General features: G+C 47.4%; 1 protein-coding gene across 1 annotated transcript; it reads left to right on the top strand.

The window, feature by feature from the left end:
* The first annotated feature begins 19 nt into the window (after nt 1-19).
* PDZD7 (PDZ domain containing 7) lies at nt 20-27,485 on the top strand. Its single transcript, XM_053387430.1, has 16 exons — nt 20-518; nt 2,361-2,501; nt 3,716-3,890; nt 7,395-7,571; nt 10,227-10,374; nt 11,399-11,459; nt 12,662-13,132; nt 13,997-14,182; nt 15,844-15,939; nt 16,318-16,475; nt 18,485-18,576; nt 18,819-18,910; nt 20,011-20,082; nt 21,035-21,634; nt 22,915-23,015; nt 26,461-27,485. Exons 1-16 carry the CDS (start codon nt 326-328, stop codon nt 26,605-26,607), a joined length of 2,910 nt encoding a protein of 969 aa, XP_053243405.1. The 5' UTR covers nt 20-325; the 3' UTR covers nt 26,608-27,485.
* The last annotated feature ends 130 nt before the right edge of the window (nt 27,486-27,615 follow it).

The following is a 27,615-nucleotide window of genomic DNA, read 5'->3' as shown; positions in this document are numbered from 1 at the left end:
GAGCATGAATCTAAACCCATGAGAGGCAAGATGTTTTCATTGGATCCTGCATTTTAAAAATAGGTGAATTTTCCAAAGGACAATCCTCAGTGGTAACATCACCATCGACAACAACAAAATGAGTCTACGAGAGGTAATACTATGATTGATGGAAACATGTCCAGCAACGGTTTCCGCTGGTGGGAAGCAACCTAAGGGGCCAAAATGTAACAAACTCGCCCAACTTTCCTGAAGGAATCAGGCCCAAGCGCAGTGTGCTTCTCCAACCCATCAAGAGACCCAACAGCGAGAGTCCTTCTGTGCATAACCAGCACCCTGTCCTGCCATGGCATACACTCCTGATTCATTCCAGAGCGAAATCATTTACCCGACTCACTCCCGGGGCTCCAGCAGTGACATCAGCACTGCCAATCGCCTCCTGCTGAGCAGGCAGAACCGGCTCCTGAATGGGAACCTTCGGGACTACCGCACCTCGTCCCCCATGGGAAGAGTTATCCTCATCAATACACCCCTTGAAGGTACCGCTGGGGGTGAAGGTGGGAGGTGGGAGTGTGCAAAGGACGTCATTTCTACCTACATAGCCAAGCCAGATCCTGGCTGGATGGAGAGAGCTGGTGTCATCCTTTTGCAAAGGAGTAGAGCCATAGCCAAATGGTGCTGTTTGTTCCTTTCCTTGCAAGATCAGTTGCAGATTTATGAGGAAGTTGCTGTGACCCAAGAGAGCCAATTAGCACGCACACCCCATTGCCCTGCAATTTTATATACATTCCAGTATTAGTAAATAAACCAATTATGTGATTAGGAAGTATCACAGTAATTAGAAACATGCATTTGTAATATGCATAATTCCAGGAAGTAAATGTTACCTCATGTTATATAGGATGGGTTGTTTTCGGCAATTATTTGGTGCAAAGAAATGAGGTGTTAGGGGCAGAGGTAAGAGGACATGGAGCAGTGGCAGACCTTGGGGTCTCAAAATTCAGCACCCCGTGCATCTTGCCTTCCATACTACATTATAGTTGCAGTGGCCCCTATGGCAAGCCAAGGCTCCGCACCCAGTGCAACTGAACTAGCCGTGCTCCCCTAAATTAGCCTCTACATTGAGGGAGAGAGATAAAATTGATTCAGGCAGCTTCCCACAATGCTGAGCCTCAGCAAAACGGGACTTTCTACTCTGCTGCCACTTTCTGATTGAGGACCAAAGAAGACACGGTATGAGAAGTCCATGAGCAGAACTGTGGATCCTTTTTAAACAGGGTGCATTTTAAACAGGCTCGAGCAGAGAGGGTGAGTTACAGCTGGGTATACCTGTTCCAGGCCTCAGAGGGCTAGGCCAGCCAAATGAGGAGTGCCACCACGCCTGCCAGACTTACACTGTTCAGGATCTATAACTTCATTCTAACAAGACTCCTCCATCAGGCCTCAGACAAGCTCTGCATGCGCCTGATTTTAGTTGTGAATTGCAACCATAGGGATCATAGGGTGAGGAAGAGCTAATTTGGATCAGGGCCATGATGGAGATAGAGCTTAACACTTTCTCTGGGGCTGCCCTCCCCCATTCTTCTATTTGCCCCAGGTAGCAAAACATATAGGTGTCATATAGAACATTTTACAGGCTCCTTGATATATAGAGGTCAAAATCTAGAGATTTAGAGGAGAAAAGGCTCCTGCCACCCCAACCCCAACCCCCTCCAATAGACTGATCTGTCTCCTCATTTGACCTTGCCCTGAACAAAGCCACTCCCACGGCTCCTATTAACATGTTGCAGTCATTTTATTACGGTCAATAGCCAGTGTCAAGATAAAAACACCAATTACAAAATTGAAAAGCTGAGAGCAAAATAAAATAGTATAAAATCACATCCACATAAAAAAGCAGTTCTAGTTGGGACTCTTCTGGAGCTGGCCATGTTCCCAGGGTGTGAAGGCATTTACAATATTGCTGCCAGATAGGAGAAGAGGAGGGGGAGATGCTTGTTGCAGTTCTAGGTTTGTGTTGTGTGTATTGTAATCATTTATATTAGACAGGACATCCATGTGTGCATTGACAGAGGAGATACACTTTGACAAACGCTCCCATGTCTCCCTAGGAAGTAAACTGTCAGGGATTTCATGGCATGCCCTCTAGCCTGCCCAGATGTCATTTCTGGGTCTGGTGGACCCACAATGATGGGGAAGAGAGGCTAAAATGCAGAGCGTAGGGAGGTGTGGCATATTTCTCTTGCAATTCTTTCTACTATCACTTTCCCAGTGTTTAGGGTAGAGGATCACGGGTAGCTCCTTTTGCTGGTCATTCCAGCGCAGTGAGTGTCCTTAGTGGTGCCATTTCATAATTATATCATGCTGTATCCCCATGACAGCTAACAGTGATGAGAGTGATGCCATCAATGCCATTACGGTGGAAAAAAGCACAGATGGGAAGCTGGGCTTCAGTGTGCGTGGAGGCTCGGAGCATGGCCTGGGTATCTTCGTCAGCAAGGTGGAGGAGGGCAGCAGTGCAGGTAAGCAAAATCTCTCCAATCCTCCCAGCCTTAAAAAGAGACAACAAGCTGCTCGGATGTTCTATCCATAAAATCAGAACTTCATTCTAGTCCCTGCAACACTGGCAGAATCACCTAGACTTAAATCTTTGCCAGCAAGTGGTCTTCCAGTGCTGACCAGTTCTTCTTCAGGACCTAACCCATGTCTGGAGGTTGCAGCAAAACCCAAGCAAAGTAATTTATTTGAGACAATGTTTATGTGTCATGTTGCTAAGTAGTTCTGGAAGCACATCAGTATAGAATTCCATGACATCACAAAATGTCAGATTCTATAAGAGCCATGCATACAGGTCTTTAGAGCTCCAGTGAAGAATAAGTATTTTAAACAGAGAGAGAAAATATGCTATCAAGGCTATTATTATTATCATTTATTACATTTTTAGCCCACCTTTCCCCCAGGGAACTCAATGTGGTGTACATGGTCCTCTCCCTCCTCTGAGGGGAAAGGGCCAAAGAAGGAAATTATAAAGTAAAAGGCTGCTGTTGTTATATAAATAAACTGGGAATATAAATGAAGGGGATAAGAGAGAAAAGCTTTTACAGGAGAAAGAAACAAATGTTTAAGGAGGAGAGATGAAAGAAACTTGTAGTTGTGGGAGAGGGGCAGAAATTAGGTAGAAGTTGAGTGTGAAAGGAGAGTGAGAGAAGAAATTACAGAAGATGGGTAAAAATACTTTTAGGGTCATGTGGGAATGCGGAGGGGAAAATATTTTTAAAAGTTTTTTCCACTTGGAGCCCCTCAATCAGCAAATCCTGCCTGAAATGAGGAGGCCCTTCACAAAGTCTTCATGACAAATTATGTACTTAGCCTGAGGAAAACTGACCTATTGAACTCCTTGCCACAAGAACAACGCTGTGGCAGAGTTTAACCATTTCCAAAGATAGATTGGATATCAGTGGGAAATGATGTCAGTAAATGCCAGCTGTTTGTTCCAAACTCTGCTTCCTGAACCACCATCTTATGACTGAGGTAGGCCTCAGTATTCAGCTGTTTTAGCTGGGAGTAGAAAGTTTGAGAAACCCTGCCTTACTCTAAAATGTGTGTGCTATATACTTTTATAGTTTGTCATTTTAGTAATACTGTAAAAAAATATTTAAAACAAAAGAAAACCAGGAAAGAGAAACCCTCTCTAATCCTTAGCCCAAGTTGAATTACCTGTATTTAATACCAACAGAACAGGCTGGGCTGTGTGTTGGAGATAAAATCACAGAGGTGAATAGTGTGAGCTTGGAGAACATTACAATGGGAAGCGCAGTCAAAGTCCTGACGGGGAACAACCGGCTGCGGATGGTCGTGAGACGCATGGGCAAAGTGCCAGGGATAAAGTTCTCCAAAGAAAAGACCACATGGTAAGCGGAACTGCCTGCTATGGTGACACCCTATTGTCAGCAGGCCCTTGGGTAACCAAAAATCACAATGTGTTGTTTGTAAGGGCCGAGGCAAGTGTGCTGGGCTCAGCGGAGCAGAGAAGGTGCGATCGGGTTTCGTGAGAAGCAAGGAGATGCTATCGGGATGAACTCTGACCAGGGCGCAGGAGAGGGACGGGTCAAGGTGACCTGGGGTTACTGGGCTAAATGCTCCCCTCTGACTTAGGGCGCTTCCAGACTACTGCTGTTTCCAGGTGGGGTTCAATCACATACAGTTGTACTGCTTGGGTTGTGTTTACACCATACCTTTTAAAGCACGTTCAAAGCACGCCACCTTCACCAAAGAATCCTGGGAACTGTGGCCTACCCCTCACAGAGCTAGCATTCCCAGCACCCTTAGCAAACTACAGCTCTCAGAATTCTTGCAGGGAGGGCAAGGTGCTCTGAATGCGTTTTAAAGGTGTGTTGTGTAGCCAGCTGTAGTTGACTAGGATGTCATGCAATGATCCCTCAAAACAGGGTTGCCATATTTTAAAAGTATAATTCATGACATCCGCAAACTTTTTTTAGGAAGCCCCCAAAATTGTAGAGCTTTTTAAGGAAACCACCAAACTAATTTGGGGGGAAATAGTGATTTTAAGCTTTTGGAGCTGTTTCCACTGCTTTTTCCATCACATTGCCATACATCTAGGTTTTGCCTGACATTTTGCCGATTCGGTAAAATCTCCCCCCCCCCCCCCCGATGCCTTTTTTACACCTGAAAACCAGGACGTGTCAGGAATTTTCCTCACGTATGGCAAGCTTACCTCAAAAGATCAGAGTTTTTGTATTAAGGAAAGTACCAGGGAAATGCACTGGAAAATGTGGGCTAACTCCTGCTTTTAGGTGACATCGCCAAAGCTCCCTGTAGGCAAATTGGGATGAATAAACAGGCCATTAAAACACATGGGGAAATGAGGCTGGACACGGGCTTTGTGCATAATATGTAGATAGGAAATGAATAGTGATGAGCAGAGGGCTGGGAAATCATCTGCTAATGTGAAAGAGGGAAACAGAAGAGGATCAAGGGGGCATGCATGGGACTCTGTAAGCAGCAGGGCTGGATTAAAGCCTTTAGAGCCCCTAAGCACTGAAAAGATTTTGGTGCCCCTTATGCAATTCAAAATCAAACAATGCTAAACTGTAAAACGGCATGTTATTTCTGGAAATGACACAAGACATGTTGAAATTAAAATAGCTTCTTTCTAAGTTTTCTGATTGCAAAACTCTGGATAAATTCATCAAAACTGACTTGATGAAGCACATTCGCTTTCATAAGCAGTAAAGGGAATCAATACCTATTTTTTCTCTCTTTTTTATTCATTTCAGATGAGGAAAAAGCATTATTCACAGCATTCATAACCCGTACAGTTGGTAGTACATATTGTATTCCGTCTTTCATTACTGTGAAAGATCCACGACTGAATTTCATGTTTTCTGTTTCATTAAACTTTGTGACATATAACAGTAGAACTGCTGTAGTTGCCCACAAAAGATTCACATTTAAGTCCTGAGGGTATGAGTCAACTAGCTTTTGGGAATCTTGTAAATATAGTACATCAGATAAGTCTATTATTTAGAAAATTAAATCCACTTGATACTTCTTCACATACATTTCACTTCTCTTCATATTAGCTTCAGGTGTATCAGTTATATCACAGTAAGTAGATATGTGAAATTTGTCTCTAAGATTCAGATGCTGTTTCTGATGCGCTGGTGCATTTGCTTGTTTTTTCCTGATTTGCTTGCAGGACTGGGCTACTTTGTAGTTAATTTCAGGCAAGGTATCTTCTAATATGCCCTCAGCTCTTTTGAAATCATTCCTCAAAGTGTGCAACTGGTCTGCTAATGATTGACACATCTGCACAGGTTTTCAAATCCTTCTTAGTGGTAGCCCCTGTGATTTTGGAAATGTTTTCCCAGGGAGGTTTGGCTGGTGCCAAGCTTTTGTGCAAGCTTTGGCACACTCTTCTAATCTGGTTTATAGTGGGAGGGTGGGCTTTCTCACTGCTTTTGTTTTAGGTTATACTTGTTGGTGATTATCATATTATTGTGCCACAAACTAGGCCCAAAATACAAGACCTGTGCTTCTTCACACTCCCTCCTTTATAGTCGCTTTTAACCGCTTTTGTCCTTGTTTCTATCTTTTTAAGTTATGTATGATATAACCACCTTTTAACTACTAGCTTTTATTCCTTACCTGTTTTAAGTCTTATGTGTTCTGTTTATCCATATGTTTTATCTTATGCCGGTCTGTGACTGAAATAAAGTTTGATACTGATACTTGCTCTATTACGTCAGCTGCTCTGAAGGGTGGGATATAAGCAGGGCTTTTTTTCGGCAGGAACTCACTCAAACTCAATTCCGGCACCTCTCAGGTGGGTCCCATAGCAATTCTAAGAGAACGAGGGAGGTGTTAATGTTGAGTTCTGGCACCTATTTTTCTTTAAAAATAGCAAAAATAGTTTCCCAAAATACAATACATCATCCCCAGATCCAGCATGGAGAGGTTCTCTTCTGAAACCAGAAATGCCCAGGCTCAAGCCTGCTTGTTAGTCAGACACACACTTATGGAAAATATATGGGTGGGATGTAGTTGCGTAAAGCAGAGGAGGGGAGTGGACATGCTCAAAGCCTCTGTTAAAAGCATGTTCTGGAGACATGTTTTGGTGTGTTGGGTGTCAGCCCTAATAAGCCCTGATTCAAATAAAGCTATGTTCCAGAGGTGGCCATATGTTAGTATGGCTGGAGCCACCCCACATTGCTTTCATTCTCTTTCTGTCTCACACTTGGACACATAGTGGTTAAGAGTGGTGGGTTCGCGTCTCTGCTCCTCCACATGCAGCTGCTGGGTGACCTTGGGCCAGTCACACTTCTCTGAAGTCTGTCAGCCCCACACACCTCACAGTGTTTGTTGTGGGGGGAGGAAGGGAAAGGAGAATGTTAGCCGCTTTGAGAATCCTTAAAGGGAGTGAAAGGCAGGATATCAAACCCAAACTCTTCTTCTTCTTCTCTCTCTCTCTCTCTCTCTCTCTCTCTCTCTCTCTCTCTCTCTGCCCCCCCTTGCTCAGCCCCACTCCTCCCACATGGCAATTATCCCTAAGAGGGAAAAGCTCCCATCTGCATCCATGGAAGCTTTCCTCTAAGCCTAATTGCCAAATGGGGAGAGCCATTTTTCTCAGCGTGGTAGCTGGGGTAGGTGGAAGAAGAGCGAACCCTCCCTGTGTACAATAAATAAATAAATCATCCTGTTCCTTGGGTCTATTCCTAAGTCTCAGTTACGGTTGTTCAGCATCCAGATTGCAATTCTGGTTACGTTCTGCCCGCCACCTATGGGCTTATTGATTTCCCAAGTTCCATTCAAAATATTTCAGCTGTTCATGGGGAAAGGCCTGTGTTGAACTCCCAGAGTCCAGAATCCTGGGTGAATTCTTTATCTCGCCACAGGGTTGATGTGGTGAACAAGCGCCTGATTGTGGAGAGGAGTGGCTCAACTCCATCAGACACAAGCTCTGAGATTGGAAGGCGACGGATCATTCACCTGTATACCACCTCTGATGACTACTGCTTGGGTTTCAACATCCGTGGGGGGAAAGAGTATGGCCTTGGTATCTACGTCTCCAAGTAAGTCTTGAGGCTTGTCCATACTTCCACTTGAAAGCATGAGTCTGAGCGGTTTTCTGCTCACGCCACTCAGTTCTCAGGGAAAACCCACTCTTTAGTGCTCAGTCAGAGCAAACATCAACCCAGAGAAAAATCCTGAATTGCCTTTGTTCTGATTGAGCACTAAAGAGCTGTTTCATACTGGAGCTTGCCGCTTTTAACTCTTTTGGAATCTTGATACCACCTTGCCTGAGTACACACCATACATTTAAAGCACGTTGCTTACCCCAAAGAATCCTGAGAACTGTAATTTATTCCTAACTGAGCTACAACTCCCAGTACCCTGAACAATCTACAATGTCCAGGATTCTTTGGAAGAAGACATCTTTAAATGGATGGTCTGAATGCTGCCTAAGATTAGGTTTACTATCCCTGCATAATACTTAGGAACCATTTGTATTAAGAAGCTCCAGCCATAATGATACGATACGATTCTTTGTAGAAATACAGTGGTGCATTGTAGAACTTGTTTTGCTTGCTATCCTTGCTCACTCTGCAAGCCACAGAATAAACTACCAGAGCTAGCTTGAACCTTAATTATGCACGTTTACTTGGGTGTAAATCTTATTGAACTTAATGGATCTGTTTAATAGGTGCTCTTTAACACCCTTGATCCACCTTTTAAGTGTAAAATTGGGTTAGTTATATCATGAGAAAAAGGTAGATTCCCCCCCCCCCACTCTTTTGGTACAGGGCTGTGACTGTAATGGTTATTCAATCTTATTTGAATTTGATACCAAATATAGATCCTTCTTTCAGGTTAATTAATCTAGAGTAAAATGGCCGTATCTTATGTCTGTAGTATTATCTTGTGTCTGTGTAGCATTTGTATGCGACTGTAGCAGCCCTCTTGCCTCTTGTATTTAGACTTTTTAAATCAAGTTTGTTCAGTCCCAAATGCATGCAGCCTCAGAGAAGCCACAGCTGATGTCACCTTCTGTAGCATGACCACATCATTAGATTTGATTTATGGCTTTCTATGAACTGGGGACAAATAATCTTCAGCTCTGAATACGTTTACAGGGCTTATGCCTATCTTCCACAATTAGTTTAAAAGCTGGGTCATTTCAATAATTTACTGAGACATTGGTGAATTTACTGGAAGGAATCGCTCACATCCTGGCTGTTACCTCCAATCTAATCCCCAGATTTGCAAATCTTTCCCCGGACAAATTCCGTCCCTTAATGTCCCCAGATTTGCAAATTTGTCCCCAGGAAACGTGGCAGCCTCAGCAGCCCGGAGCCAGCCTGTTAGCAATAGTCACGCTTGGACTACTGCAACGCGCTCTACGTGGGGCTACCTTTGAAGGTGACCCGGAAACTGCAATTAATCCAGAATGCGGCAGCTAGACTGGTGACTGGGAGTGGCCGCCGGGACCACATAACACCAGTTCTGAGAGATCTGCATTGGCTCCCAGTACGTTTCCGAGCACGATTCAAAGTGTTGGTGCTGACCTTTAAAGCCCTAAACGGCCTCGGTCCTGTATACCTGAAGGAGCGTCTCCACCCCCATCGTTCAGCCCGGACACTGAGATCCAGCGCCGAGGGCCTTCTGGCGGTTCCCTCATTGCGAGAAGTGAGGCTACAGGGAACCAGACAGAGGGCCTTCTCGGTAGTGGCGCCCGCCCTGTGGAATGCCCTCCCATCAGATGTCAAAGAGATAAATAATTACTTGACATTCAGAAGGCATCTTAAGGCAGCCCTGTTCAGGGAAGTTTTTAATATGTAACGCTGTACTGTTTTTAACACTGATTGGGAGCCGCCCAGAGTGGCTGGGGAAACTCAGCCAGATGGGCGGGGTATAAATAATAAATTATTATTATTATTATTATTATTATTATTATTATTATTATTATTGCACAGGAGCGGCGCAAGGCGCGCAGTTTCTCTGCCGGGCAAGGTGCAAAGCCCTTCTTTCGCACCCTGTGAAGCCTAAATGTGCAGACTTTTTTTAAAAACTGGGCAATGGTGCATCGCACACCCATGACTCCCCCGATCTCCCGCCCCCTTCCCCTTTTGTTTTGACAGATCGGGGGAGGCTGGGGAGCCACGGGTGGGCAGCCATTGCCCAGTTTTATAAAAACTCTGCACATTTATGTTTCTCAGGGTGAGAAAGAAGGGCTTTGCACCTTTATACAATATGCATGTGTGCTTGGGCCCAGGGTCTTTTGCCTCACCATCCCCACTACTGACTCCCTGTTGCTACTCAGCTTCCAAAAAAAAAAAGTGTCCCCGGATTCATTGAAAAAAATCTGGTAACCATAATCTAAAGAGAAGGTAAAAAAGGCTCTTCTGTTTTCAGAATCCATTCTTAACACCTCAATCTCCTTTGAGAGCCATGAGGGAAAGTGCCTTAGAGGGACCTGCCTTCCAGTTGTGCTAGGAGGAAGCAGAGTTGTTACCACCCTTATTGTCATAGAATCCTGGGACTGGAGAGCTGGAAAGACCCAAAGGGTCAATAGGCCCAACCCTCTGACAGCTTCCCCTCACTGTTGGCCAAGAACACATTCTAGTTCCCCTTGTCCTGTTCACTTGACTTGGAATGCCTTGTATACCTGCCCCAAGCCTCACTCTTCCCATTCAAGAATAATCATCCTCATGTCGTATCGTTCCCAGAGTGGATCCTGGCGGGCTTGCTGAGCTTCATGGGGTCAAGGTCGGCGACCAAGTCCTTGCAGCCAACGGAGTCAAGTTTGACGACATCAGCCATAGCAAGGCAGTGGAAGTGCTAAAGGGGCAGACCCACATCATGCTGACCATCAAGGTGAGGCCTGTGCCTTGCCAAGTGCCGAGCCAAGATTGGGATAGGAAGGGGTGCTACTCTATGGGAGGATGACCCAGTGGTCCCATTACTGTGAGAGGTTAGGGCCATGAGACGAGGCATCAATATCCTGATTGCTGGATGCTGTCAGAGTTCTCACCAGCTCCCATAGTCAGCTTCCTACAGGTGTAATCTCTTTCTCTAGCTAGCCAGACATAGGATACATCATTTCTATGGCTTAGCAGAGAGCGTGGCACCCTGGCCTAGGAAAATGGCACTTTATAAATAAGCAGGCTACAAAGGGCCAGGGAGCAAAGACTACTATTTTGATAAAGGGCTGATCCACACTTTTGCTTGACCCTTATTTTTGATCATATAGTGTACCAATTAATTCCCCAGGGTTTGAGAGCTTTTCTCGTTGTTCCTAGCAAAAATCTGATCTTACCCACTGAACTGAAGCTCAGTTAAGCAAAATCTCTCTTCGGATTTTCCGCACATCTAATGAGATCTGATTCAGTGGGTGAGATTCTTACAAGACATGGCTACAAAACAAAGAAGAAAGCTCTTGAATCAGGGCGAATTAACTGGTATAAAACACAATCAAAATACCGGTCAAGTGGAAAGAAAGTAAAAAATACGGGTGAAGCGAAAGTGTTGATGAGCCCTTAGGAAGTGGTAGCTGCTAGAGGTGGAAAGCAGAAGCCCTCCATTTCTGCTAAAAGTGTCCCAAAAAAGAGACCATGCCCTCTAAGAAGTTGCTTGCCAAAGCAGCAGCACTGAATTCTCTTTCTTGCTGGCTTCTGTGACGCCCAGCAACTCCCTCCCCAAGACGCTGTGGGACCCAGACTCTTGAGACTTAGCAGATTCAGTTTCAGCTGGGAAGGGACCTGGCAGTGGGGGATGCATTATTTATCAAAGTGTCTCTCCGCCTGGGATCGGGTTAGCCTCTGAAGACACCGCTCGGTGCTGGGCAGGCAGCAAATGATCCCATGACGTGTTGTGTCTCTCTTCTGTGCTTTCCATCTAGGAGACGGGGAGGTTCCCTGCATACAAGGAAATGGTGGCTGAGTATTGCTGGCTCAACAGATGTAAGACACAAATGCACATTTTCTGTCTACATTAATATGCTGGATGTTGCTTTGCTAAGGATGAGTAAGGAGTGCCAGGGCATCCTGCAAGCAAATTGCTTTCCCTCCTTGCATTTCAGAAAACAACCCTCCTTCCTCCCTCACCCTTGTGTTTGGGATGTTTGCAAAGAATGCAGTGTCATCAAAAGACAAAACATGCAGAAAGAATAGCCCAGGAGTGGGTGCTGTGTTGCACAGACCATTGTTGATGGAGCTCAAATTCTCTCCTCCCAGTTGGCATTTTCACCCTTAAGGACATGCTTGTAAAAGCATAGATCTATGAGTCTGTTGCACAAAGAAAGAAAACAGCAGTTCAGAGGAGCATAGGAAGCTGCCTAATAGTGAGTCAGGACATTGGTACAGTGGTACCTTGGTTCTCAAACTTGATCCATTCCAGAAGTCCGTTCCAAAACTAAAGCGTTCCAAAACCAAGGTGTGCTTTCCCATAAAGTAATGCAAAATGGATTAATCCATTCCAGACTTTTAAAAACAACTCCTAAAACAGCAGTTTAACATGAATTTTACTGTCTAATGAGACCACTGATCCATAAAATGAAAGCAATAAACAATGTACTGCAGTCACACAATCGATCAATCAGTAGCTGAACTGGGTTCCACACAGTCACAAAAACAAAAAAGAGCCACAAAAACAAAAACGCAAAATAAATAGCAAAAATAGACAGACCTCAGCGTAACACTCAAAACGGAAGTGTGGCACTCCAAACGGAAGCATAACGCTCAAAACAGAGCATGTTTGGCTTCCGAAAACAGTTCACAAACCAGAACACTTACTCCCGGGTTTGCAGTGTTTGGGCTCCAAGTTGTTTGAGTACCAAGGCATTTGAGAACCAAGGTACCACTGTACATCTAACTCAGTATCAGGTGAGTATCCATGGCACACTCATAATCTCATTCCACACAGCAATAATAATAGCAGTGCTTGAACTATCTGGCACAACAATTGGGGTTGTTGTTTTTCCGCAGATACAAAGTTGTAGCACATTCCTTGCTGTGGAAAGGCAATATTCCCACAACAAAAGCAATGCAAGTCATTTGGCCTGTGTGCAATAATGGGTAGCTTCTGTGCATTTATTGTACGAACATGGATTGTCAAAAAAGGAAATACTCCTATAATGCTCATTTCTCTCTCTGTCTCCACACAGTGACCAATGGCCAGTTGCAGGAGCTGTCCCAGACCTCGGAATCCAGCTCCTCTGCATCATCCTACTCCTCAGGGACCCCCTTCAGCTCCATGAATGGCCTGTTCATGGCCCCAATCCCCAGCTCAGCAGCACAAAGTGGCATGGTGGATGTTGGCATCTCTGCTGAACTGCCAGTCCAGAGACACACCTTGGAGAGAGCAGAGACCGCCATGCAGACTGATCCGCTGTCGGACGGGGCCTCCTATTCAGGGAGTCTGGTGATGGAGACCCGACGGGTTGTGGAGCCCTTAAAGATCCTGAAAGACACCGCCATCCGCACCGAGAGCCTCAAAGAGTCCTTCCGCTTGAAGAAGCACCGGCCCTTTGCCAGCAGAGAGACAACAGACCCCTCCCCTAAAACTGCCCTCCTTCTGGCACTCAGCCGTCCACGACAGCCCATCAAGAGATCGCAGAGCTATCTGACCATTTATGGTAGGTGCCATGGGACCGTTATTCTTACCATTCTTACCATGGTTCATGGAAGCTGCAACATTCCAGTCACCCTCCCCATGTCCCATTTCCCCCCAGGGAGCATTCCACGCACACTGAGCATGCTCAGTCTTTATTGGGCTGCTGGGGTGATGGGGGTACCTTTCTGTTTTGACTACATAAATACTGAGAGAATTGAGATTGCTGCTGCTGTTATCATCATAGCAATAATGGCAATAATGTAGTTTAAATCAGGAGGGTTTACATTTCCCTCCCCCCCTTTCATTCTACATTAATGCAACATTATTTTGATGTCAAATATTAAACGTGGACCCAGAAAATAATTTTATGGAGGAAGAAGGAGAGAGGGATAAGGCAAAGAGAAGAGGATCAGACAAATTCATGGAAGATAAGTCTATCAATGGCTACTAGCCATGGTTGTGTCAGAGACATTACACCTCTGAATATCAGCTGCTGGAAATCGCAGGTGAGCAGAGTGCTATTGCACTCATGTCCAGCTTGCAGCCTATCCACAGTTATCTGCTTGACCTCTTCTCTACCAGGGAGTTCTGAAAATGTACCTTATTGCTAAACAGTCCTGGTCTTTATTATGTAGGCAGAGGGGAGAAAATCCCATGGCACATCTGAAAGACACTGGTCTGTGCATTTTGTTTCATCATGCAGAAGGTTTCTGGCCCCCATTTAACAGGCAGAGTCAGAAAGTTACATAATCAGATACCTTTTCTTCTCCTTCTTAAAATGGTAGCCACAATACACTGTCAATGGAGCTGGAGTGGGGAAGGATCATATTTTGGGTTATCCCACGCCTATGATCTTCAGGTATGACTTTTTGGATTCTTGCCCCAGAGGAGAAACGCCAGAGGAAGAAAGAGAAGCTGGTCTCCTCAGAGAAGAAGCCCACGCTCCAGCGCTCCAAAACCCTCATGAACCTGTTCTTTAAAAGCACCCGGACAGGGAAGCCAAGCTCAGCAGCTGGGTCACCAGAGACACCGAGGCGGTCCAAATCCCCAGCGCGGTCTGATGGCGAGAAAGGTAACAAAAAGATGTCCTGTTTCTAGCATCCTCCAGAGAACACAGTACTCTGGTCCTGCTTGATTGTAAACTTGTGCATGGCAGCAAGGTCCACTGAGATTTTTGGTGGGGAGAAACAAACCTTTCACTACAAGGCTTTCCCCCTTTATTGGGCAGGGACAGAAGCAGGGAGAATAATAGATTGTCAAGTGTGTGAGCATTTCCCCTCACAGAGTTAAAATTCCCAATGACCCTTAACAAACTACAATGCTCAGAAAGGGCAAGAGTGTGTTTTGAATGTGCTTTAAAGCTTATAGTGTGTACACAGCCTGAATGTGATTGCCAGCCAGCAGGCAGCGGAACCAATCACCATTCCTATTTATATCAACAGCTGAGCTGGAGAATTTCTGTTCCTTTCTTGGCTGTCCATTTCTCTCCGCAAACCATGACCAAAAGAGAAGGCCCCGAATCTGGCCTAGCCAAGATTAGGGGCCCATTTTACCAGGTGGACGTAGACTGGCCTGTTGGTTCATTTAGTAGAGCACTGAGAAACAGCATCTTCCATTCTGTGCTAAGGGCTTTTCCATTTGGCCTTTCATCCTTTCTACTGGTTGGGAGGTTCTTGCCCCGAGCAACAAGGGAGCACAACGGAAGTGCATTTGCCAAATGCTGATGCTTTGATGTGAAGCAGCTAGAGCAGGAGTCTGTCTACAGGCAGGAAGGTGGCCAGAGTCTGTTTGTGAGGCACATTAATCCTCTGGAGGTCACATTTGGCAGAACAAGTTGTCATAACCCTTGCTTCAGCATTTCATCACTAAACTGGAAGTGTCAGGAAAAGTCTCTGGGAAACATGGGGAAATGTGGCACAGAGAATTGTACTGTATACTGGCCTGCCTCCCTATGTCAGGGGGGAGGAGCCTCAGGGCCAGGAGCCAAATGTGGCCCCTTCTCCAGATCTCGCTCTCTCTGGTCCTCAGAAACTCTGCTCAGGCCCTGCTCCATGCTCTTGTCTAGTTATTTTACCTGGCTGGGCTGGGTCCTTTGAAGTGCAGTAATACATTTTGGCCACACCCACCACTGGTATGTGGGCCCTGGAAGGTTTGACCATGAGGGAATATGGTCTTCTTCAGGCATCTTTTCTGTGATTATTTGTGCTCGTGATGCTATTGGGGCAGTCATACACCCTTCTGCTTTTGCTGCACTTGCAAAGGTCCAAGGCGTGCATACTGCTTTGTGCAGTCAGTGCACATTCTGTAACTCGCTGCTGAAATCCTGTAACTTTTCACACTACAAATGTTTGGAGCGGGGGGGGGATCATTTCACTTGTGTTGCACTAGACGCAGATGTGCCCCTCTATATAGTAAGAATGCACTAACATTGGGGAAACATCGCAGGACAACTAAGAAAGCAGAAAGATGTGTGGATGGCCCGGTATAAACCCATCACTAATGCACAATTATTCCACCGTGACTGGTTGAAGAACACACACATAAAACAATCTGTAGGAGCCAGTAGGTGGTAGAGACAGCATTATCTGTCAGACTTGCACAAATGGTGAAAAACAACACTTCTCCAAAAGGCAGAATGGCAGTAGTTTTCCTTTCCTCCCTTTTCATCAGACAGAGCAGAGACCAGTCCAAAATGACCCCCGCTTCCCTCCAATTTGCCCTTCTCCACTACAGATTCCAAACTATTTGTCTTTGCTCTTTCTTCCCATCTCACCCTCTTGCCTGCAGTTAGCGTCGTACAGAAGATTGTCACCCGCACTCTGAGACGGGGTAACTGAGCAGGAAGGCATGCTGTGCCTTGGCCAACAAGCATGTAGCTTCGCGTGAGCATGCCTTTGGAAACCCGTGTGTGTGTGTTTTTGTGTTGATATCAATTGCCACTTCTTCACACCTTTCCTTTCTCAGCTGTGAATGTACAACACCTGAACATCCCACATCCAAATCCAGCACCCTGACCATCTTCATCTACACTGGGGTGCTTGTGATTACAGAATAACTTGCATGTGCAATGCCAGTAGTTACTCACAGACATAAGATTTCAAGTGCATGCGTACATTTCAGGCTTGTGGTTCCAGGTGGCTAATGGCCTCATGCTTTGTTGTTCCCGGATTATGTTTTTGCACTGACTTTCTGTGGTGCCCCTCCCAGAAAAAGGCCGCTTTTTCCCCTCCTTGGGCTCCTCTCCCCAGTACAATGGCATGGAGCGCAGCAAAGTCACCGAGAGCCACCTGCTGCTTATTGAAGACATGGCCAGGAAGCTGCTGATGGAGGATGAAGTGGCAGCTGTGCTGAGACACTGCACCCGGGTAAGGATGGAGGACAGCTGCCATGTGTGCCATGGTGCCTGAATGGGCCGATCTCTCCCTTGATTGTGAAATGTCTTGCAACAACTTATGAGCTATAGTTGCCTCACTCTGCCTTCAGTTACGTTTGTACCTCTCTTCCATAAGGCTGTGCTTTAAAGCATCCCATTTGTCCTGTTGTTGACAGGCTTCCCAGAAGCACCAGGCTGGTGACTACTGTGCCAAACAGGACGATTAACAGGATGGTCCAACATGAGGCTCTTGCGTTTTGTCTCACTCTGGCACATGGTTTGGCAGGCTTTGCATTCATTTAACTAAGAGCCTCTCATTTTGCTTTAAGTGTCATGGCTTCCCCACCAAAGAATCCTGAGATTTGTGATGTGTTGAAAATTTTCAAACAGTTCTTAGCTCCCTTAACAAACTCGAGTTCCCAGGACTTTTTGGGGGGGAGGGAGAGAGACACGACTCTTAAAGTGGAGTAAGAGTGTTTGTGGCCACAGTTGGTTTGCTTGCTTTTATTTGGAGCCTATTCTGTGCAGGTGAAAATCTGGTAGGGCAAAGCAGGCATTGGCATGTCTGGCAATCCAACCTTCACTGCAGCTTTGAAGGTCTTACATACCCTCCAATGTATCAAAGGCAAAAAACGGGATGCCATCTTCCCATTTTTTTTCACCAGAGGACAGCAGCCATTTTTGGTGCTTTGATCTTGCACCATTTTGTACTGCAATCCCCCCCCCCCAAAAAAACCCAGTGCTTTTTGGGCATGGGTGCCATGCAAGATGGGGGAGGTTGCTGTGCGTAATTGCGTGAGGTCACAGCACCCAAAAAGGCCAGTGTCCTCTTGTGAGAAAAAATGTGATGTCCTGGTTTTTCTGGGACACTTGCAGGGCATGGAATGTTTGCCCTCACCAGTTTGGTCCCTCCCACTTCTCACCATTCCTGTTGACCTTTGATGTGCCACTAGAGGGAGCTCTGAGCTAGCACATTGTTGAAACTCATTCCCAAGATTGCTTCTGGGAAGCCCAAGGAAGAGAGGGGGGCACTAATCTTCGTGCAGAGAGGGACAAATGAAACTAGGGCAGGGAGAGGATTGCTTGATAGCCTGATGCAGCAGCCACCCTGAAACGGGTTTCTTTTTGCTAAGACCGCTAAGGGCAGGATTACTTATCGCTTATCAGGAATCCTATAAACTAATAAAGACTTCCACCTCCAAGCATGCAATTCAGCCCTTTGCATATTGAATTGTGATCATGGTGCGTGTGTGTGTTACATTCTTGTGTGTCTAGGACTGCGACCTTAAAATGCTTTATTAAAATGTTTTAGCATTCTGATTAAAATGCTTAGTCTGCAGATAGGTCCACTGTCTGTATTCTCTTAGATTTTCCTGTCAAGGGTCACACTCCCTTGGGAGTAATCTGTTGGGGGCCACTTACAAACAGTGGGCAGCGCTGAAACCAGCAATGGGCAGAAGCAGAGCCCAATGTGGGGTGGCTACCCATTTTCTTGCACTCTTTCTGTAACACCAGCACCACACTGTATCTCTGACATGCCTTGTTCTCTGCCCCCCTCCCAGCCTGACTCTTGAAATCTGAAGTGATTGCTGCTGGGGCCACACATTGCCCACCTGAAGCCAGGACCAAACAATTGATGAGGGATAGGAGTCCAACTTTGGGTCAGGGAGGGGGAACCACCTTGGGTCTGTGGCCCAGTTTTGGCCTGCCAGGCCTCCCCATTTTCCCCAAATGAACACCTGCTTCACATCTGGTACAGCTGAAGATCCCAACAGAAAGCCAGATTGAACCCCCCAGCCATCCGTTGATGCCCAGGCAGTTCAATCCTGCTTATCCTGGGAGAGAGTTCCTTACGGAAAGCAGGATTAAACTCCCCACCCATCAACTGAGCAACAAAGAGTAGTAACGCGGATCAGGGGATCTGTTGCTGCTTCAAACTGAATAGCAAGATGGGGCTCCCATTTGATCTCTGCTGATGGTTACTTTCCCCCCAACACACAGTACATCCAAGAAAGTGGAGTGGAAGATCTGGTGAGGCCACTCCTGGCGATTCTCGACCGGCCCGAAAAGTTGCTTCTCCTCAGAGATATCAGGTAGGAACAGGAAGCAATAAACTGTGGGAGGGTGAACTGCACCACTGAACTCAGAGGGTGGGGAGAGGGAGCAGAGGAGGGAAGTGCACATCACCCCAGCCTTGCCCAGGGTGACCATTGCTTCCTTCCGGTACTCTTTGGTTATTTGCCATGTTCTTCCCCCAAAACAGCTGCATTGCATGAGCAGAGAGTTGAGCCACCAGACACCCACGAGTCTTCTCTCCCACTTTTTTTTTTTACAGGAATGTGATCACCCCCACGGATCTGGGCCGTTTTGACAGTATGGTTGTGCCGGTGGAGCTCGAAGCCTATGATGCCCTGAAGAGCAGAACAGGTGGGGAAGGAACCAGCAAGGATCGCAGGTGGAAGAAGGAGGGCGACACTTTCCCTCCCCCACCTACTTTTATATTGGGGGAGGGTGATGGATTTGGGGGGGGGGCTTCTCAAAGCTCTCTTTCATTTTATGGATGCTAGAAGCAGTTGGTGGAAAACATTCCTATTTAAAAGGGTTGCCACGAGGAAAGGATTATTTCAGTCTATTTATTTGTCCTGAAAAGAAAGCAAATGGGGTGATTTGGGGAGAGCTCAGCTGAATCAACATTTCTTGCAAACCATCTGAATATTTATTCCAAATGACTGTTGATTTTTCTGCTCAGTTCTTCTTGGCACCAAGAGACAAAATCATGGGTGAAGCCAGGATTTATGTTGGGGGGAGGGGCAGGCTTCATGTTAGGGGGCAGAAGCTTAGTTAAGTATTTTTATTGATCTACTTGATTTAGGGGGGCAGCTGCCCCCCTGCCCTCCTTGGCTACACCCATGGGCAAAATGAATGTAGTGCCATTCATGCAACTAGCAATTGCCCTGTGCAATGTGAGAAAAGTGGCAGTGGACCCATTGACTATCTAGGGGCCCCAGCCAGTCCCTTGGCTTGCCAGTCTCCACTGCCAGTTGTGCCTTCAACCTATCCTGAGTGCCAGCAACTGAGCCTGGAGTTGTGTAAAGCAGGGAAGGGAGACATGTGGTCCTCCAAGATGGGGCTGGGCTCCAACTCCCAAGATCCCAGATCCTTGGCCATGGTGGCTGAGGCTGATGGAACGTGGAGTCCAGCAATATCTGGAAGGCCTCATCCTTAATGCAAAGTACGAGGGAGTTTCTGAACATGTACATAGCACATCCTCCTTCATCACAGAGTGTGAGCTTAGCCTTGTGTATGTATGTATACATACATAATACTCTCCTGGGAGTAGGGCGAATAAGCCTTCTATAGAAGAAGAAGGCCTGACTTCCGAAGCCCCGGAAGCTCCTTTTTCTCTAGAAATTACCGGTAACCTCTGAGGGGAAAGTAGCCAGGAAGAAGGGCTGGCCATGATGCCAGCCAAGATCACTGTGCAAAAGAAAATGAAGCTCAATTTGTCCACCTTTCCCTCTTCACAGTGAGGTCACCTGCTCTCCGCCCAGCACAGCAAGAAACACCTCCCAAGAGACATCTCATCACCCCAGTGCCTGGTGAGTCCCCAGCCTTCATCCTTGGGGTCACACACACACCGTGCGTGGGGGGAAAGACTTTGAGTTTGGGAGTGAGTTATAATACAGATGCCATGAATGTGTGCATTTCATTTCATTTGCAAGAGATGTTCCAGTTGCAGCGTTGGGGTTTCTGCAAAATCTGGGGTGTGTTTGGCAAAGGAGGGTGTCGGGCCCAAATATCTGGCACCTCTGGTTCAGTTAACTCAGAGAGCAGGGCTGGTGAAAATCTTCTGTGAGCCTCTGCTCATAGGGAGAGATGGTGCTCTGAAAAGAGGGGGACCATTGGACTGACGTGCTTTAAGCCAGCTCCTTACCTAGGAACCAAGAATGGCACATAGGTATTGTGGTAACCATTGGGAAGGGCCATATTTGTGATTCCTCCTAACACACACACACACACACACACACACACACACACACACACACACCTCCAAAAAATCTCAGCTGAGGAAGCGCAGTCGAGACAATTAACCATTTCTTTTGTATTCAGTATGGCGACATTAACTCAAAATGTTATGTTTTGAACAAGGTTGAAGTTGGTTGCTATTTCAAAAATCCTTATCTGCATGGAAGTACCAGTGCAACCAAGGAACTGGGAAGTATTAGCCAACTTCAACCACACATTTCCAGTCCTTTCCACAAGTTACAGACAGAGGAAACTGCCTAAAACCCAGACCATAAGTGTAGAAACAGCTTGTTATTGACTGGAAGCAGTTCTCAAGGATGTCAGGCAGGGAACATTCCTAGCCAGGGACTGAACCTGAGACCGGCATGCAGAGAAAATGCTCTCCCATGGAGCTACGGTTCCTTCCACGTTCACTTCAGGCATTCAGATACTAGACCCATCTCACCAAGTTGCTTTCCCTTTTTCTGAGGATTGCTAGGACAGGGCTGCTCGGGTGATGGTCACATCCTGTGACTCTGGTTTCAGATTTCCGGGGCAGCTTCCTCCTGAAGCCAGTGACCAGTGAGGAGAAAGGAGGGGAGGCGGAGGAAGCAGCAGCAGCAGCAGCAGCGCTGAAGGATAGGATGAAAGGCCTGCAGCTCTCATCCAGCCCTAGACGGACTCACCCCCGAGGCTATACCCCTCTTCCCGACGTGCCAGTGGATGCCTATGCCTCCCACAGCATCTCGGCCTCAACTGCTGGGGGCGGTGGGCAGCCCCACTGGTTCCTAAGCAAGCCCGCGAAAATGTCAGCGAGCCCCACGCGAGCACCACCCCCTCGGGAAGAGGCGGGGCAACCCCAACAGCAAGGGGACGAGCGGCCTGGCCGAGGGAGGCCTCGCACGCCCAAGTCAAGCCATGGGAAAGCCACAGTCTGGGGGCCACATGGGGAAGTCCAGCCTGCCAAGGACACCCTGTACTCTGCGGTCAACAGGCCCCGAAGAGGTAGGCCCCAGCTGAAGCAGCTCTTCAAGGACGCCCCGGCCGCTGACCAAGAGGGCCTGCTCCAAAATGGCCCCAGTGATGTCCTGGAGGAGGAATATGAGCTGCTGACGGTCAACCTGTCCAAGAGCAAACAGTCTCTGGGTAAGTTAAAGGCACCGCTGACAGCCCTGGAAATGGAAGCAAAGGTCCCAGCCCTTCCTCCTGGGTGATTTGCGTACAGCTAAGGAAACAGCTCTCAACTCTGACTATTACGAGGTGAGGAATCTCAGACTACCGAAAGGAATAGATCTGAGATTTCAGGCTTCAATTCATTGGAAGGTATCAAAGGGAGGGGGTCACATATGGATAGCCCTTCCTGTCACCTCCAGCAAAGTCGATAGCAGCTACAGACTTCCTTCAGTCTGGGAGGAGCATTGCAATGGTTTGCCGCCCAGGTTGCTTGTGTTCCCCTGTATTGGCTTGGATTGTACTTCCCATTTCCCTAGAACAGGAGAAGGGAGATTGGACTCAACTCCCATCAGCCCCAGCCAGTGTGGCCAATGGTGAAGGAGGACAGGAGCTGTAGTTCAGTAACATCTGGAAGGCTGAAGGACCTCTCCTTCTCCTGCCCAAGGATGACAAGGGAAAGTTCAGAAACCTCTCTGGTTTTTCAGCAGGACTACCCTGCTTTGGAGGACTGGTAAACAAGGTGGTGAACACCCGTTTAGAATTAGGTCTCATCACACCATACCTTTAAAGCACTATTATGCCACTTTTAACAGTGAGGGGTGTTATGTACTGAGTTGAATAGGATCCAAACTGCAGCAGTCTGATTGGTCCTAGAACAATAGGATTCAGAATGCAGCAGTCTGATTGGTCCTAGAACAATGCAGCAGTATGATTGGTTGGCAGGAACCACCCAATCATGCTCCAGATAGAAGTGAATCCAGAACCTGATTGGCTTACAGTAGAATTCCGGAATTAGCCAATCATGTGCAGCCCATTGTGTAAATAATGTATATAAAGCAGATACTTTGAGGGGACATTCATTCCTCCTCACCACTATGAGCTGAATAAAGAGCATGAAATCACTTTGCGACTCTGAGTATATTTCACATGGAGAAGTCCAATTGCTGTGAGGAAAGAGAAACGAGTCTTTTGTTCCAGCAGCAAAATCTTTTGGCTTGGTCCTGCTACCTCACAAGGTCAGGACACCAAATTGGAAGACCATGTGCTTAAGGAGTTCGCAGGCCTATTGTTTGCCGAATTGCAAGTGATGCATGTGTGCAACTCTCTGGCACCACCTGCTGTTCCAGGCTGTTGGCACACCTAGTGCTCCTGTTCTCCAGACAGGGAGGATGGTATTGGCAGTGGATTGTATTGACTCAGCCACTTTTCCAACTTACTACCAAGTGCTCACAGAGAACTACTTTGTTTTCCAGGGATCAGTATTTCCGGTGGCATAGAGTCCAAATTGCAGCCAATGGTGAAGATTGAAAAGATTTTTCCGGGAGGAGCAGCATCCCTGAGTGGAGAACTGGAGGTAAGCAGAGCAGCAAAGCAAGGCTGGCTTTCAGCGGCACCAGCTCCATACAGAGGCCAGGTACCCCCCACCCACAAACCTTCCTTGTTTCTCTACTTAGCAGCTGAGTATTACAATCAGCCCACTCATACACCCAGAGCAAAGCACTACTCAGTTATTGATGGTCTGGGCCAGCCTATCTCAACCTTGGGTCCCCAGCTGTTATTGGACTACAATTCCCACCATCCCTAGCTAGCAGGGACAGTGGCCAGGGATGGTGGAAGTTGTAGTCCAACATCTGGGGGCCCAAGGTTGAGAAAGTCTGGTCTAGGAAGCCAATGTAGTGTGTGCTCTCCATGTTACAGGACTATAACTCCCATCAGCCCAAGTCACCATGGCTCAATGGTTAGGGATGGTGTGAGGTCAACAGGATCTGGAGTGCAGCACATGGGCTGTCCCTAGGGTAGCTGATCTTTGCATAGCCATTATATATTTCTTCTCAGCTTGCCCACAGCAACATACACAGCTTCTGCAGGATGCAGCAAACAACACTTACTCTGTGCACTTTCAATAGGATTTGTGCAGCTTGCACAATAAACCACCAGCAGAGCAGGACAGCACCCTCCCTCCTATCCCCCATACTAACAGGGAAACAATTTGGCCAAGGTCACCCAGGGGAGTCTGTAATAGAGCAGGCAGCAATCTCTCTCCTTCCCTAATCCCTATACTCTCGCTTTGCTGTCTCTACAGTCTGTTCTTCCCCTCTCCTCCTCCCATCAAAGCAGCCTGTCCCTCTGCACCACTGTTCATGCAGCCTTAATCCTATGCAAGCTTACTCAAAAGTAACTCTTCCCGAGTGTAAGGGAGCTTAATCCCCAAAGATGAACAGGACTGCAGCTTCTGTGTGGAACTGCGACACATAGAACCTACTAAATTTACTCCTCTGTTCCTATTGCTATGAATTAATAAATTGCTTTCAATGCAAGCACACTTTTACTGTACAACTGAAAAAGACTGCATGGAGGAATCTATTGCAGCTTGTAGGATCTTGATGAAACCATTGTAATCTAAAAAGATTGGTGCATAAGTGGGACTAATGTGGAAAGAGTAAAAAAAAGAAAGACAGAGAGATTTCAGCCAGTCAAATCCATATACAGGAAGGTAATATAACAATCCTACAAGTGTGCCATATCATATCCCTTTGCCAGGGAGGGAGACCTTCATCGGCAAAGCCTGGATCTATTTATTCATTAATCAATGACGTCTTTATCCCACTTTTTTGTCCCAGTATGAGGACACACTGGGTTATGCTAGCAACACTGGATTTTCCCATAATCCACAACTAGGGTTCAAGGCATCTCTACAAAACAGACCCACCTTATTCCAGAGTATTTACCGTATGTCTCAGAGTCCATCACCACAGGACTGGGATGGGATCACTAGATCACAAGCAGGGGAATCCCAAGTGAGCCACACTGATCCCTGTGTTTGCGAAAGAGTGATCAAAGCTTTCTAAGGAGCCACCAACCCACGTTGAGCAAGCCAGTCTCCTGGCTCCCAAACAGAAGAGTGTGCCGTGGTGGCCATACCAGGAATCTGACCCCCACCCCACCCACTTACATTGCCCCTTCCATGGCAAAGGGGTTTCGCCTCCCATCTGACATCCCCACAGCCCAACCTCCCTGCGCGGTTTCACCCTTTTAAGACATCCACCCCCTCCCCACCAAGTAAACGCTCATTATGCTTTGTCCTATAATGAGGCCGAGGGCCCCAGCGGCAGGCATACACACCCCATTGTGCCATTCAGGGTTCCCCACGGTTCAGGGCGCTGTGCGGCATTTCACAAGGCCTGCGTAATGAGGCCGGGCGCTGACAAAGAACCATTGTGGGCCTTGGCCCGCCCACCAGGCAACTTTTCATCTGTCCCCGGGAGCAGCTGTAATTAGATTTCCCCCTCGGTGGCCTCTTCACTGAGGGGACGGCAGGCCCAGATTGCCAGGTGGCTCTGGAGAGGGGGAAGCCTAATGGTCCCCCAGGTTGCTGTGGTGGGGAGAAACGGTCAATGGCTGGCTAGAGGCACAGGTGACACTCCTCTGTGATATTTATGGAGAGCTGCTGGTGGTGGAGGAGGGTGTTGACCTAAGGCTTGCCAGTTTCTTCAAAGCTCCCTTCTCTGCGGCCAGACCACTTCCCTGCCAAGCCCAGAGACAGGAGTCTCTCTCTCCCTCTCTCCAGCTTAGCTTTTGCATTACTGCTATACACAGGGATCCAGCTATTCTGCTAACTCAGGATGCAATATCCAGCTTGGCATTGTCACTTGACACGTAACTGAACTATGGGACTCTCTCCAACAGGAGGCTGTGATGGCCACCACTTGGAATGGCTTTTAAAGACAACAGGAGGCAGTTGTGGGTTCAACACAAGTTGCTGGGAATTGCAGAAGGGGCGTGCTCTTGCCCTTGGTCCTCCTTGCCACTTTCCTACAGGCACCTGCCTGGCAATTGTGAGAACAGGTTGATGGGCCTGCTCCAGCAGACTGTTCTTATGTTCTTGTGGCATTGCTGGGCATCTGCTAAGGTCCACATCTGAACAGGGGACCCGCTGCCAATCTCTGGAGGCTCCTGGACATACTGTTCCTCCTCCTTGTTGTTACTTTTCCTCCACTCTTCAACCTCCTGAGCAGTGCAAAGAGCAAGAGCAGTCACTTCTGCACACCTTGCAATGGGCAAGCCGTGGTGCCCACTGAAGGCAATGGGAGAGGCAAGTTGTTGGGCAGCAACAATTGCAGTGAGAAGGAGGTCTCGTTCAGGGGAGGGAGCTCACCGAGGGCATCAAATCCAAGGAACCGGCACTGAAGAATATGTGCAGTGTTCCCCAGCCTGGTGCTCACTAGATGTTTGGGCTTACAATCCCCATCCACCAAGATGGCCAAAGGTCAGGGATGATGGAAGTTGTATTCCACAACATCTGGAGGACACCGTGTTGGCTGCTCCTGTTTTAGACTGTAATATCCATCAGCCCCAGTCAGCAGGCTAGCTGGGGCTGGCGGGTGTAGCCCAAAACATCTGGATGGTTAAGGAAGGCTGATATACAGAGTACCAAGGGGCACAGCAAAGATGGAGCTGCTTACACAAGTGAGACACAAGAAAGGTAGGTCGGCTGAGGGGCTTGTTCCGTGCAGCATCACCATAGCTAAGACAGCTTGGTTCCCGTGTATATTTGGTGCCTCTAGCTCTGAAGTGTAGCTGCACCTACCATGCTTCTGCTCTAAGAGCTCCCTGGCAGGTTTCAGACAGGGGTCTTTCCCAGCCCTACCTGAAGATGCCCAGGGTTGAACCTGAGACCTTCTGCATGGGAGGCAGATGTTCTGTCACTGAGCTGCAGTCCTTCTTCTTGAGTTACATCGATATAATACATTTGGAATACTGGGCCTCCCTTTCTAACTCCTTTGGGTTCTTTTTGCTAGGCAGGCCAAGAGCTGGTTGCAGTGGAAGGGGAGAGTTTGCAGAACGTGACCCACCAGCGAGCTGTGGACATCATCCGCCAGGCCTATCGCAACAAAGCCAAGGAGCCCATGGAGATTGTGGTGAAGGTGCTGAAGAGAGCCAGGTAATGCCGTGGACAAAGTGACATGTCCTGAAGAACGTGGCCAGCCCAGGCCTTCGAAGTGGCTGCAGGTCCCCATTGTCAGCAAAGGACCTGTTTATGATGGCTGCCTATTGCTCAGAAAGGTAGTGGTACCGCTGAAGCAAACTACTGGCTGGGTGAGTAAGAAGGGAAGCCACTTAGCAAGCAGGGGGCTTAAGGGAACATGTCAAGCTTCCCATTTCTGGAGTAGCAGCAGGGAAGCGCAGGTGCACCTATCGTAGGACCAGCCTCAAGAGGAATCAGGTGTTCTGTTTCCAAAATCCACCATGAAGATGCTTTCATGAGCAGCTGTAAGTGGGACAGCTGCAACCAGGACTAGTTGCTTTGCAACAAACTTCTTGCTGCAGTGAGCAGGCGTCAGAGTTGTTTTTGGCATATAGAACTTTGTACAGCTCTCATTCGAGTGGAGGTTTTCAGATAGCAGGATGTAAGGCTGGCACCTTTAAACCAGCCTGGACACTTCTTGGACACTTGGCTAGTTCAGGTTGAGCACTTAGGCAATGGCACTGTTTTAACACATCTGAACATCCGTCTGCAAGTGAGTTGTGGATTTTCTTTTCTCCTTTTGGAGAGACAACCGTCCGAGGGTCCACAAGATCATTAGTGCAGGAAACAGGGCTTATTATATTCACCCAACACTTTCTTCCATTAAAACTCAAATGCTAAATCCATAGAGAAATAAACAGGCAGCAGTCCCAGTAGGAGACGTATAGCAAAGCAAGCTGGTGGTCACTGTTTCCATCTAGCCTCAGAGCTGCTCTGCAATGGCCATGATGTTGCAAGCCAGCAAAAAAGAAGACCCTCTTCTCTGAACTCCACGTGGGGAGGGCCTACAGAGGATCTCTAGCCTGGAATCCTAATGTCCAACCCTATTGCCTAATAGGGAAGATCTGCTAAAGGAAAGGGATAGATCCATCCTCTTCTTATCCCTGAGCTGAAGTTGCTATTTTGGATCAGAGAGTGTCCATTTCCC

Source organism: Podarcis raffonei, chromosome 5 (assembly GCF_027172205.1).
Source record: "Podarcis raffonei isolate rPodRaf1 chromosome 5, rPodRaf1.pri, whole genome shotgun sequence".
In the NCBI taxonomy this organism is placed as follows: Eukaryota; Metazoa; Chordata; class Lepidosauria; order Squamata; family Lacertidae; genus Podarcis; species Podarcis raffonei.
The sequence above is the reverse complement of the archived record's forward strand: the minus strand, read 5'-3'. Positions and strand labels throughout refer to the sequence as shown.